Source organism: Catharus ustulatus, chromosome 6, assembly GCF_009819885.2.
Source record: "Catharus ustulatus isolate bCatUst1 chromosome 6, bCatUst1.pri.v2, whole genome shotgun sequence".
Taxonomy (NCBI): Eukaryota; Metazoa; Chordata; class Aves; order Passeriformes; family Turdidae; genus Catharus; species Catharus ustulatus.
Genome location: NC_046226.1, coordinates 34576603 through 34591425, shown reverse-complemented (window position 1 = coordinate 34591425; position 14823 = coordinate 34576603). Strand labels below are relative to the sequence as shown.

The following is a 14823-nucleotide window of genomic DNA, read 5'->3' as shown; positions in this document are numbered from 1 at the left end:
CCCGAAGGGCCACGAGCGGCTCCCTCACCAAAGATGGCGGCGGCCGCGCCCCGCCCCCGCCAGCCTGGCCGGCGGCCCTGCGGGCGCGTGCGCGCGGCGCTCTGGCGCGGGCGGCTCTATGGTGGCGGCCGTTGGCGCGGCGGCGCTTCCGGCGGGCGCGAGGGCCTGTGGGGGATCGCCGCGCGCCACTTCTGCCCGGCGGTGCTGAAGGAGCGGAGCCGCCATGGTGAGAACGGGACTGGACGGGACCGCCGGGTTCCGCGTCCGCCAGGACAGCCTTCCCTTCCCTCCTCTCCCTGTCCCCCGGGTCACTGCGGGCGGGAAGGCCGCGGCCGGTGGTGCGGGCCCGGGCGGGCGGCAGCACGTTTTGGCGGGGCAGGGGCACAAAGGCGGCGGCGGCGCTCGGGGAGCGGTGCGCTGGAAGCTCCCGTTCCTCTCCCCGGCACCTTCGGCCCCTTCTCAGGGCACCGCTGGAACCGCAGCGCTTTGCCACGAGTCTCGCCCGTTGAGCGAGCCGGCCTTAAATGGCTGATTTGCGCTTTCCATGCTGCTTTTTCTGCTCCTCCCCTCTGCTCGGAGGAGGGAAAGGCGGGAGCTTGCGTTGGTGGGCTCTGGGCATGGCACGCTGAAGCTCAGAGGCCTCCCTATCATCGTGGTTTGTTGCGTTCATCCAATAAATTAAGATGTGCCGAAGCAAGTTGTTGCTGTGCGGTGGGAGGACAGTTACTTGTCGCTTGTCGAGTTCTGTATCTGCCTGGTACTTGCTCCATGGCTTCGGCCATGATGAGCAGCTACAAGCCCTGTCCCTGTTGGCCAAAATGAAAGCTGATCCTTGGACCACTTTTTCTGCCTGGTTTCTAGGTGTGTGCAGTACGCTGCTGGTTGATATTTGCATCACTGTACATCTTACTCTTACAGTATGTGTTTGTCTTCCACTTCTATTGTTTCGGGGCTTTTTAAAACTATTTTTTTTAACGCTTTATCGTCAAATACACTTCAGTTGGTGGAAGCCTCTATGAGCAGATGCTGCTCAGCTTTTAATTCCTGCTAGTTTGGCTCTTGGCACTGCCTCAACCAGTTTTACAGCGTTCTGCCTTCGGTAAGAAGAGCAGTTTCTAAAGTGCTCTTTAGAAGTTCAAAATTAGTATAATATAAACCATGTGCTGTCTCATTCCATGTCCTGCCTAAAAGCAGCCAGTACAACTGTGCTTTAAGGAAAACGCAAAGAAATTCAACATATGCTTCACAATAATAAAGGTCCGTATTGGGCTTCTCCAGGTAACCTGGTGCTAATGCAGAAAGGTTTATGGATCTTCCCTTGTTTTGGTTTTGTCACCTCGGCACACGGGGCAGGTAATAATAGTTGGAGGAGACTTCCCTTAGGCTTCTGAACTTGTCATTTTTTTGTATCTATGTGGTAGGACAAGACCAGCAGTTTTGTGAAATCAAACAATTTGTTTTTCCTTTAAAGTAAAATAATGTCAAGTTCCCAAAGAAATCTGAAAAGTATTAATTCTACAGTACACGTGATCCAATGGCATCAATTTTAATATTTTTCTGGGCCATATCTGATAATGGATATTGTATAGTGTCTGAAGTGATAAATAGCTTAAAGTCAGAAGCCCAAATGATTTCTGCTGTGAAGTTCTGAAAGAACTGGCTTGCATGTCTGGCTCACTGATTTTTCTATAATCTCATTATTTGGGTAATTTCAGAATATATATATTCATTTAGTGCTCCTCAGTGACCATCTAATTAACATGATAGTGCTGGAAAAATTATTTTATGGTAATCTTTGGTAGTTATTTGGACTCCCTGCTAAGACATGCCTGTTCAAGTACAATGCACTGAGGAACAGCCAGATACCAGCCCTCCCCGGGGAATTACCTTCAAATCAATCATCCTCTGGCATACATGAAAGTGGATTTAAATGATCTACTCTCCTTTGTATGATTTTTGTTGTTACAGTGTGCAGCTCAGAATTCCCCTTTTTTCCATTTCTTGTTAGGATAAGTCTTGTTCCTTCTTTTTCTCTGTGTAACATTTTCCTGAACTTCTCAGAATCTGCTACTTCTGTGTTGAGACGATTTAAATAAGTGAAAACTGTACTCCAAGGATGGGAAGGAACACTGTTAGTTATGGGATAAGAATTTGTCCTGCTCTTTTTTTTTCCCCTGTAAATCCTAACATTTACCATTTCTCTTTTCTGTCACTACTTTTCATGCGTACTGAACTGGTATCTTCACTGATTTCCAAAGTATGGGTCAGGATTTTTCTGTCAGCCACTGATTAATCCAAGCCAAATAATGTTTTAGCCTGCAGTTGCCTCTATGTTGCATGCTCACCTCATATATTAGCACTGAAAATGTTGGATCCAATTAGCAGCACTGGAAACGGCCATTTGCAGCATGCTTGCAAACTTTCTGTGGTATGCAACCTGTTAACTAGATCACAGATTGTGTACACTTAAAAAATCTTGTTTCTTTGCTCAAATTACTTGCTGTAGCCAAGTTGAAAATGTTATGGAAATAATGGAAGCCACAGAGTGTACAATCATCTAAGCCTTCCCTGCAGAAGAACAAGCTTATGGACTCCAACATTTGGAACAGTTTTCTGTGACATAATTACTGTTTAAGTAAACTCGTCGAAGTGTGAAAAACCAGTACATCTGTTTTACAAGAAATAATCTCGAGTGCTAAGTGCAGATTTATTGTATCATTGGTGTTGCCTTCAAGTTAAATGGACAACTCAAAATAGCTGTTTCTGTTAAAATCTTTCAGGTGAGACTGACAATGTGGTTTAGTTGGGTCCCCTCCTTGCTCTTTAATTAGGGCTTGAATTTGGTATAAAATAAGTAAATGCACTAATGCCACAGCTCTTATACATTGACTTTATTGCTTTGTCTGTCTAAATAGAAACTATTTCTGTGGATGTTTTTCAACACAATAGCAACTTTACTGGTGATTTTACATATTTTAAAGTTCTAGAAGGATTGACAGGATTTGCTGACACAGCTTCTATAAATAGTAAATGCTATGTGGAAAATGTCTGTGTCCTTGATTGTTAGTCTAATATTTTACCATTATGCTTCTTTTTACTCCTCCTTCCACATAAATAAATAACTTAGATCAAACAAAAGTCATTCAAAGTGTTCAAGTAACCTGTATTTTTGTGTTTGTTTTGTTTTCCAGTCTCACACAATTCTACTTGTCCAGCCTACCAAGAGGCCAGAAGGCAGAACATATGCTGATTATGAATCCGTGAATGAGTGCATGGAAGGTGGGTGGATGCTGACATGGGAGTCAAAAACTGTTGTTAAAATCCTATTTTTGACATATTCACAAACTTAATAAGAAAATAAGTTACTCTTCATGTTTTTCAAAGGTAATTCACAAAAAAACCCCTCATGTTTTTAGCTTACTAATGTTCTAGTGATCTAAAAACTGGTTATTATTTGTTTCTAAAATTTCCTTTTTTTATTAAATGTGTGGTTTTGATTTAACTAGATGAAGCCACATCCAGTTTGGGAGAGTAGACAATATTCTTTCTGGGCCCATTCAGCAGACTTGTTTCAATGCATTTCATTGCAGGATCAGCACTTAATTCTCACTGTTTTTTTCTTAGCACTGTAAGGCAAAGATTGGTACTGGAGATAATATATTAAATAAAGGAATGTGTGCAATTGATATGTAATTTGCAGTCTCATGGCACATATGCCAGAGAAAAGATCCTGAAACTTTGATACACATAATGAGCATGGAAAGAAGATTGAAATATTAGAGCTGTAGTTCACATAACATTAATCTTGCAGGAGGTTTTTGTGAGGCAAATGGAAGTATAACAAAGAGAGTGTAAAGTCTCTCCGCTCATTTTGATCTAACATTCTTCTCAAATGCATCTGAATTATTAGTGGACTAGTTTAAATAAGTAAAAATACTTTAAATGTATATACAGGTTTGTGCTCTCATTCTTACCTCTATACCCTGTATATATACAGGTACCTGTACTCTTGGATGAAGAATGATCATTCTTAAATGAGTTCTTCTGTTTCTGAGGTGTTTGTGTGGTAGGAGTATATGTTCTAATTGCTGTCTTAAAATTATTAGGAGCTCCAGATGTCCATTGGAACTTACTGTGTGGAAAGTTATTTATTCAACAGAACTAAAACTTTTTCCCCCCAGATGATGAAAACATTTCTTTCTATGCATCTTACCTGATTTTACAGTATTATGAGTTAATGCAAATCACTAGGAGCAAAAGAATTTCAGCTCTGGAAAATTTGATAGTTCTTACGGTGGTAATGTCTGAACTTTAATTTATGGATCAAGATCTGAAAAATTTTTGGCTAATACAGTTTTTTAATACTGCATTGTTAATCTTGTAGGAGTCTGTAAAATGTATGAAGAGCATCTGAAGAGAATGAATCCCAACAGTCCATCCATTACATATGATATCAGCCAATTGTTTGACTTCATTGATGACTTGGCAGACCTCAGCTGTCTTGTGTAAGTTCAGTTGTACAATTCCATTTCAGTGACTTAGGAAAGTCAGAAGTCTTCCCTCTAAACTCTTTTGTGTGAGTTTAACATAATGCTGTTTTATGTGGTTGTAGCAGTAACTATAGGGCAGCAGTATTGCAGCTGCCCTAGCAAGTTGCCCGGTCCAATTAACAACATAAATACAATGTCCCTCTAAAGAAGGCTTAGAAACTAATGGTTCCACTTGGATGTTACTCACATTGAAGCCAGCAGTTAAATACAGCTATTTTATTACTGCTAGAATCTGTTGAAATTTGTCTTTGTGCTGTTGGTCCAGTTCCTCAGGAGGCAAAATGGTTACAGAATTTTTTTTCAGCTGAGGGCACTGCTTGTGGTAGGGTAGAAGTCTGTTGCAGCCAGAAGTTTGTTTTGATCAAGATACAGCAAGATGAAAGCTTATCTAGCAGACTGAAACTAGCCACTTGTGTTAGGAGGTAGCAACTGTTTTCTAGGATAGTCTTGTGCCTTTCTGAATTAGGCTTCTAAAATCAGTGTTGTGCCAAATTCTACTTCAGCATATAGTTTTCCACCAGATGGCACACATAGCACAAAGTGTAATAGACATGTCTTGTGTTCACAGAAATTCCAGAAGTACTTGATGTCTGCTCTTGCTGTGTAGCATGGTGAAAGGATTTGGGGATGGAGGGTAGAAATCAGTAACTTTTCCTGAAACTAGCATTTCTTATATTGCACTAGAACTACTGCTGTATGAACATACACTGAAGCTCTTTCTTTGGCCTTTATCCAGTCATGCTGAGGTTTAAATAGCAAGACTTTCTTAGAAACAGCATGCTTAGGGTTCTTTCTTAGATAAGAACTATAAATTGTTCTAGAATGTGTTAACTTGGGATTTTTTACTCAGCTTCATACCACTGACCACTTCTTATCTGATTAGCAATAAAAGTATACCAAGATTTAAAGACTGACTAGGACTTCAGTAGTTCTTGAATCATTCACTGACAGTACCATCTTCATGAACAAAATATTCAGCTTTAATGACTGAGGGAGAGAGGAGGGTATGAGCCTATACAGAATTTCACTCAGATTGCTTTCATTTTTCAGTCTCATTCTGTTTTAATTCAACATATCCTGAGTAACTGAATTCTCTGGCTCTTGCTAGTGAACTGCTTTTGTCAACTACCCTTGAGTAGCAAAGAAAATGCATCTGTGAGTTATTTTCAGTTTACTTTTTATCAAGTATCTTTGTTAGATGTAAGCTTCCCCTCAGTGTCAGTTTGCAAGAATCCTTTAGGAGTCTGTCTTTGCTCCTGGAAAAAACTGATCATGATAATTTTTAAAAATTTCCACACAGAAGAAGTGTTTGACTCATTCAGACAAATTAGATTGTTTCCTGGTGGAACTATTCTTCTGCAGGCTGAGCTCTAGAATACTAAGTTTCTCTACTTGTTGTCTCCCTTAATAAATGCATGAATTAAAATGTGAACACACTGTGATCCAGTCACTCAGTAGTGCTTGGAGCATCTAGTTTTGTTTCAGGCTCAGACTGATCTGCTGGACAACTGTTTTTTAGAGAGGATAAATCAGTTTTCTAAGTGGCAATTCCCACCTACTTCTGATACTGTCTTCTGTATACCACTTTCTGCCTTACACACTTGAGGACAACTAATTGTTTGTGAAGTTCTAGTAAATGTATTACAGAGCAGACGTTTATTTTTTGTTTCCTCTGCAGTTACCGTGCTGATACTCAGACATACCAACCGTACAACAAAGACTGGATAAAGGAGAAGATCTATGTCCTCCTCCGCAGGCAGGCCCAGCAAGCAAGCAAATAATGGGGGCACCATTGCTACATGGTTTGGGATTTGGGGAGGGTTTGGAGAACAGGCGTGTACAGAGTGTAGTAGTGAACGTTTTGTATTATAGTCATCCTGTTGCCATCTTGATAAACTCGTTAGCCAGGACTGATTGTATTTTTAGAGATACAAGGATTTTGTTGATTTGACTTTTTTTTTTCAGTGTAAATGGAGAAGAAAGTACAACATCTTCAGCAGAGTTTGGGGTTTTTTTTTTCTTCCAGTTTGCTAATGCTCCTACCTTATTTGAACCCCTGGGGCTGTTCACATTGTACTTCACCACATTTGCTGTATGTGCTCCCCTGTGGGTTTTTAACATTCAGTTATGTCCTTGAGATGTCTTAATGGGAAATAAAAAACTACCCTTTAGTTAAATTTGAGTGCTCAATTTTGTGGTTCCTGCCAAATAACACAATTTTTTCCCCCTGTTATCCAAGAGTTAGGACTTGGAAGGTCATGTGGGCTGAACCAACAGTTGTTTACTGTATTACAGAACAGTTCAAATTCTAGCTTAGTCTTGGTACTGTTTTCCCTGGACATCTCTGGGAAGCTCAGCAACCCTCCTGCACTGCACAGCTGATCTCTCTGGGAGGCATTGGTTTATAGGTGTGTCTGCTCTGGCATTGGTGATGGCTAAGAGCAGGCTAAATGTATCACATCACAGGCCCCTTGAATTAGTCTGCTTACAGCTTTCCCCCAGGAAAGGAATAGGCAAAGCAGATCATTCCCATTAAAATCTGCCTCAAACTTCATTTTCTCTTTGCAGAAGATCAAGACTGAACTGTTTGCCCCATCTATCTTGAATGCTGATGTTTTTCTAATTTTGCTGTACTAAATAATTTGGATTGGAGGACACAACAGACCAAAAAATAGAGCAGGTAGAAAAGAAAGGCTGGTTTGGTCCTCTGTGCCTTTAGAGTTTTCCTACTATAGGAACAGACTGTACAGATAACACTCAACCAAGAGCAGGTCTGGGATTGACAGAGGAATCTAATTCGCTACAACGCACTTAACTTCCTAATACACGTCAATAGTTTCTGATGGACCTCACAGCAAATGCACTGGCTGAAAAGAATCTGAGGTAAAGTGGCTGTCTATATAAAGCTTTAATGAAAATAGCTTTACTTACATGATAAGTAATAGCTGCTGAAGACTGAGAATCAAATTACTGAAGGGATATAAACTCTTGGAAAGAAACTGGGTGAGGGTATTAAACTTCCCAGCACAAATAGAGGTTGGAGATTAGACCTACTAGCTCTAGAATTTGTAGTAACCAGGAATCAACTCAATCTGCTAGCATCAAAACATGCTTCCTTTATAATGAATAGTGATTTTCAAAACATAGTAGGTCAGAACTATATTAGTACACTTAGGATTATTAAATCTGAAAATACTTCGGCATGTGTTATATCCAGCTTGACACAGTAAGTAATACTTAGAAAATTCACTATTGCCCCTATAATAACATTCAGATTTAATGCAAGCAATGTTATTTAAACAGCTTTTATAGTTTATTCTCCTGAATAGCACATACTAAAATAACATGTTCTCCTCTAACATGTTTGAGGTTAACTTCAACTTTTTTTTTTGTAAAAATTCCAGTATTCTCATCGATGCAATTTTGCAGTCTTTAAATGAAGCCAAATAAACATTTACCTCTGTGGACTTGCTTTCAATTTAAGGAAAACCATCAATGCAGTCTCTTTCCTTACTGTGGGAAGCACAAAGGGGTGTGCTCAGTCTCTTGTAATCAGACATTGGAACACAGCACAGCTCTTCCTTCAAAGGTGCCTTACGTTTGATCTGATTTTAAAAAATCTTCCTTGATTTTGGCTCTACTGTAGTAGCTGTGCAAACTCAAACCGGTAAACAAGTATAAGATACAAATTTTTTAAGTTAGAGCAGAAAAATAGGGAGAGGGTAATTTAAAGGAGGTGGCAATTAACTTTCTGCTTTTTGAAAGAGACTTTGTAAAGGTATGTTTTTTAGTGTTTTGGACAGTAGAAGGTTTGCAAGCTTTAACTTCAAGGTTAGTACACTTTTTTTTTAACCATACAAACTGCTGTGGTCATTTCACTATTGAAGTTTTCACAGAATTGGAAAATGCAAGTAAGCTCTGGAGCCAGATTTGACCTTCTGCAGATAGCAAAGTGTAGTATGTAGGCCACTTCAGGATAAGGGACTCGGGCATCATCTCCTTTCCCCCTTTTCACCCAGCTACAAGTCTCTTTTTCTGAAATAAGCTACTAGTTAAAACTCTAGTGTATAGTTCTTGAGCTGCTGTTTTCCATAGTCCTTCTGTGCATTTTACTTTATTAACTATTTATGAAACAATAGATTTACTCAGCTGAGCAGCTGGCCAAATACACTGAAAGGAAGAAAGAATGCTACAGTATCTATCTGGTGTGCAACAAGCTAGCAAGAAGAATCTGGAAAGCTTTCTCCCACTAATCACTAGGTGCCTTCAGAAATTTAGTGAAGAGGTTTGTGAGCACTTGGAAACTTAGGACATGCTCATGGACTGGCACTCTAATAATGTAGGCTGTTCTAGCAGACCTTGAAAAGTGACTTCACTTTGCTTCTTTGCTGCTACTCAGTAATGGATGACAGCAGGGCATGTAGTACCTTCTGCAGTTGCACTTGTCCTCAGAGGCATCAGCACTTTGATAGCAAGATACTGACAATTGCCCAAGTTCAGCTGCTATAAAAGTGAGGTTCAGTAGCAGCATTGTGCACATAAACCCATAAAAAAATGGCATGATTACTGAATGTGTGTCAAAAAAAGAATCTGTCATCCCATGCATGCTTTGCCTACAGCAAATTGTCTGGTGCTTCTTATGTAAGGGTAGATTCAAGTAACTGTGCTGGTCATGCCTGCTACAGTGTGGGACTAATGACAAAGGAAATTATATTGACTGCTTCTGCAGGAAGTGGTGCCATATTTTAAAACGGGGATTAAGAATAGAATCCAGAGGCCTAGTATTTCAAAGTGTTTGGAAATACTTAATTTTTTTTTAAAGCAAGTGTATTAAAGAAGCCTGGCCTCAGACCAAGGAGCTGAATGAGCTGTTTGCCAGGATTGCAGAGAAACTGAGGTGCTTGCCTGACTTCTGCTTGCCTTGTGGAGCCATAAGCCGTTCTGCTTCCTTGCTAATTAGAGACTTGGGAAGTCCTCCCACAGTTTCTAGACTGCCTGCCATGGACTTCAAGTCGAGGCACAGACTGGCACAACTCATTTCTTGGCAGGGCTATTCACTAAACAAATGGTAGGGTGAAGTTCTGTGAGGTGGCTGAGCTAAAATAGCAGTTGCCTGCTGTTGAAAGGCATAATGGTACTTCACACTGTACAAAAGGGATACTGGGTGTTGTGGGGAAGGGGACAACAGGACTGCTAGTCAGCACCAACAAGCAGAGCAGCTGGTCACTTTAAAAAACCAAAACCTGATATTCTGAGAACAAGGATGAGCACAGTAGATAAACTGATGTGTATATAAAGCACTCATTTATCTACCATTGCTGGTATTCCTGGCAGTCAGTAATGCACTGGGTCAGGGAGTAATCCCACTAAGATTACAATGTGAGTTGAGTTTGACACCGCAATAATAACAGGATCATTCTTACAGGAATCCCATTCTGCAGACTCCTTCAGTATGCTGAAGGAGGATTGTGAGAAGCAAATTGAATTTGCATTCCTGCTCTGAGGGTGAAATAAGCTAGGTAGTTAAAATACTTGTCTGCTATTGCTTCCATCACTACATTGTTTTAAAATAGACTGAAATCTTGACATCCATCACAATGCATTACAAGCACAGCAGGAAAGTAACATCATTGCTAGATCAGTCGGTTCTTGTGCTTATCATCACTGTCAATGTACAGTGGAGGAAAAAAGTAGTAGTCAAGACTACCTTGTTATCTTCCTTAGTAACTAATAAACCTGTTTACAGCAAGAGGAGACTGGACTACCCACAGTGTTTTTAAAGTTGGAAGAACTACCAGATTTTTTCACTTGGATTAGAAAAGGGTAAATTGCAAGGTTGCTGGTTGAGTTCTCATTACCACTTGCCAAGCAATTTTTGCTGGTTCACAATGCACTGAAAGCAAGGATGCTTCTTAGGATGACCTACTCTCAGACGGAAGAGGGGAAAGCTCCAGATGCTTGACTTTAGAGTATATAAACAGTTCTGTACATTTGCAATCCCCACTGAGTAAGGGTCTGATTATACTGGAACTCAGATACACTGAAAACTCAATCCATCAAAAAAGCTAACAGAAGAGTCAAGGGTAGCTGGGTTACAAGCGCAAAGTAATTAAAGATTCCTGGTTTTTTTCAATTGCTATGAAACTGTTGTTTTCTAGTCCCTGGTGAGCATTGAAACAAATTGTTTTACCATTATCATAGGTTGAGGGGGGCAGGGAGCTTAAGTTAGCAATTCTCCAGAAGGAGATGGGCTGTGGGTGAGGCTAAAGATTCTCAGCCTCAGTGAGCATCTGAGCCACTCACGTGAGTTACCCACTGGCCTTTGAAGTCTAAAAGTGTTGACTTCAAGGTAAAATGATAAATAATTTGTACTAGCTATAGATAGTTGGCAAGAGTACATCTGTTAGAATAGAAAATAATTTTGTGTCTGTGTCATACTAGTCAATACCCTCAGGTTTTCTACACTGAGTATATTGTCTGCTAGGTTACTCAGTGTTACCAAAATACAAGGTGCCATTCATGGAAACAGCAGGGGAATGAATCTGCCACTGAAACTCACTGAATGGAGATGCTCAGCTTTGCACAGTACAAGGCAGCTCTCTATTATCATCTACTAATATATGCTTCTTTCTCACTATGCCTGAAAAGGATTAAAGTAAAACCTGTCTTGATTTGTCATAGGAAAGCATTAGATTGCAGGAATTAGTTTCCTCATTACTGTGATCTGAGCTATGCCTGTAGGAACATTTTATCTGGATGAAGTTTGGGCATAGCTCCAATTCATAGGTTTTATCACTCTTTGTGCTGAGTTTGCAGTAACACACAACTAAAACTTGCATGCTGCATATGCCTGGTCAGTGCCATTCCTGAGCATTAGCAAGGGTTTTGTTACCAATTTTGTACACACCCGAGTCATCTGCTGATGCACCCCCTGCAGTGTCTCCACTGTCCCCAACCAAGACTGTTAGTGTGGACTATTGTGTGTATCAGTGACATGCACATCTTCTGGAGCTCTGTAGCTGCTGCCTGCCTTGTGTTTGTGCCAGCTAAGTCAACAAGACCCCCAGAAGTGAAAAATTTGGCAGTGTACTTGGCAGCTGTTGTGTCTGAGCTCTACCACTGACTAGGACTGACACTTGTAATGCCCAGATCTCTAAGGCACTGGTGCTTCCATCTGGTGCATTTCATTGCTGCTTCTGCATCACTTCATTAACCATGCAGGAAACAGGCTCCCAAATTTAAATTGTCTTCTTAGTTACCATGGGCACTAGGCCACACACTCACACACACAACACAAACCTGCTGTCCTGAGAGGTGTGGAATATATCCATCGTTGGAAATGTTCAAGACCCGACTGGACACAGCACTGGTCTGGTTAGACCCATAGGACACACCCTGAGCAGCATTTGACTAGTTGACTTTTAGAATTCTCTTCCAATCTAAGTTATCCATCACTGTATTGGAGTCACTACTAGAAAATCCCACATCATGAAAAATAGGAAATCTGAGTCCCTACTCTGACCAGTTTCATAGAGCTGCTCAAATTCAGTATTCCCCGGGCCATTGGGGACAGTAGTGAAAATGTTAGGCCATCATGTATTCATGAGTGGATTTGGGTGCCACAACAGTAGCATTCACCAGGCTTCAGAATGTGCAACTGTTCCCCAGTGATAAAGACAGGGTACAGAACAGTCCAATTTGAGTTTGTTCCTATATTATCTTCATATGAATGAAGGTTCACATGAAACACTGAGAATAATGCCCTGTCACAGAGGTCAAGTCCCTAGAGGTCATCAGATTTGCCACCCAGACGCAAACCTCCATACTCCCCACGCCTTTCCAGCTATCAAGCTATCAAGGAAAAGAAATTACATGAACAGCCTCAGAAATCTGTGATGTGGTATTAGAGAAAGCTCAGAGACACTACAAAATGCCAGGGAAAGGTAAGAAGCAGCCCATGCATGGCAACGGAGAAAAAGGCAATTGCACCTGTGCTTCCACATCAACCCCCAGCTAATCTCATCAGAGGCAGAGGCATCTTCATGAAGCATCAAATAATGTACTTGCGAGGGAAGATGGAAAGTCAGTGCTGCCAGAGCTAAGCATAAACCTTGTTTCCCATTTCTTTTTTAACTATGTCTATTTTCAGGTTCAAGAAGGAAATGAGGGGTGGGGGGGATTTCTTTATCTCTCAATACATTAACTTGGCCTCTGAGGGAATTCTTGTACACCTATTCCACTGGAATACAGTAGAAGCACTAAACTGAACATAGCAAGCAGAGTAAGTGTTCAAATCTCTTCAAAGTGCATTCCTCAAATTTAGAATTGTTTCTTCTCCATCCTCACGGTCTCTAGAAATTTAGCCAGTGCCAAACCAGTGCTACTTTGCTTGCCTGGCTTGCAATGGTGTTCTTGAACACATTTCTCAGCTCATTGGCATCCTTTTAAATTCTGGGCCAAGTGAGTTTCATTTCAATTTCTATTTAATTTATGTTTGTCTCCTGCTAATGCTAGCAGTTTTCTGCAGGTTTTCCTGTCTGTCTTTGAACCTAGTTCAAAGAAATAGCCATGGCTATTATGTAGAGCACCTGCAGCTCTACATAAAGATTATCAGTTTTTCATAGTGTGGTAATAATATTGCTTTAGTCTTAACCAGGAATTAATCATCCAATGCCCTCGAAAATTGCATGTTTTGTTTTCATGTTTACAACACAATTGATCAGTGATCACTCAGTGCACCCTCTATTCCTTGCCTCGATCATGTCCAAGTAAAAGCACTTTTATTCATACAAAATTAAATAACTTCATCCAGAAAGTTTCCGAAAGAAACACATGAGAGTAACCAAGTATTTGATCCTAATGAGGACACTCACCTCAGATATTCCAGGGAACTCAAAGCTTGTCTGAAATAAGCAGAGTAGGAGCTACATTTAACTGCATTGCTCTGTTTCTTGGCAGAAAACCACTCAAATCAGGTCAGCCATAGCTCCAGGAGGTATTTCCCTTCTGGAAAGTCCAAGGAAAAACAGGCACCTCCCTCCATCTTACAACTAATGGATTAAACATTTTGATAGCACGTTGCATAACCTAGGCAGCTCTCTGCTCAGTGTGCTGGCTTCACTGTCTGTCTCACTCCTCAGACCCCCTCCTCCTGAGGTACAGGACACCTCAGCAGCTCACCTAGAGTCCCACACACCTCTTATGAGGCAAGAGCAGCCAGCAGAATTTTTATCAGCCTCCACCTGCCCCCAAAGACACCTCAAATAACACATTTTAAGCTCCACAAATCTGACTTCTCTGTTTAAACTGTTTCTATAGAAAATTCATTACTACCTCCAGGCATGCTGTCTTTAGAAGTTAGACATCACTCCAACCTACTTGCAGAGAGAATAGAGATCAAGCCTCAATGTATTTGACACATAATTCAGATTGAAAAACTTACCTATGTGTCTTGCCCAGACTCTCCTTTGGCTCCTGGAGGAATGTAAGAGTAAAATGCAGGTCCCAACCCAATACCTGCTGAGCTTAATGATGAGCACTTCGGTGCACTTCCCCCTTTTCCCTCCTCACACATGCGTCGACTACCTGATAATCTCCTGCCCTACCTATGTCAAACACCTGCTATTCACCCCAACTAGCAATAAACAGCGCTAACTAGTTAATGCAGAGGATCCTCAGAGAATGGAAACACACCCTCTTCCTATTTACCTAGAGAAACCTGTTTAAAAAGAGAAATGCATGATGGCTGTTAAAGATGACAGCCCCGGCTCAGGGTGTCAGTGCATCAGAAATAACAGAGAGCCCTGAGAGTGTTTTAGGAGCAGGACTACCATGCAATTGCCCTGTCCTTACGTTTTTCCCTAGACACTTGGTGTAGTTCATTGACAGGAACAAGTTAATGGGCTTTGTGGCACCTGTGTCTGATCAGATGCACACAGGAACTCTACTGTTGGTGGGTTTTGTTGGATTTTTTTTTTTGTTTACTTGGCAAACATCTCCCACAGATATTTTTGCAGGGAAGATGAAAGGGTTTATGCAGACCTAAGGTAGAAAGGTAGTGGTTTTTTCCATGTACTTTCCACATATTTTCCTCATTGTTTCCTCCAGTTTGATGTTTTGGGCATGGTGTCCTGAGAATGAGAGAACTGGTGATGATGTAACTCCAGCTGATAGTTACTGTTTAGGAGCTGTTTACTGGTGGGCTTCATGAAAACTCAGAAAATACTTACCTAGAATGCAAGTGGTGCAATAAATTAGTTGAAATATGTACTTC

General features: G+C 41.0%; 1 protein-coding gene across 1 annotated transcript; it reads left to right on the top strand.

Moving 5' to 3' along the window:
• The first annotated feature begins 118 nt into the window (after nt 1-118).
• Nucleotides 119-6727, top strand: ERH (ERH mRNA splicing and mitosis factor). The gene is made up of 4 exons (XM_033063650.1): nt 119-226; nt 3192-3279; nt 4385-4505; nt 6229-6727. The coding sequence occupies exons 1-4, from the start codon at nt 224-226 to the stop codon at nt 6329-6331; spliced, it is 315 nt and encodes a 104-aa protein (XP_032919541.1). The 5' UTR covers nt 119-223; the 3' UTR covers nt 6332-6727.
• Nucleotides 6728-14823: the final 8096 nt, after the last annotated feature.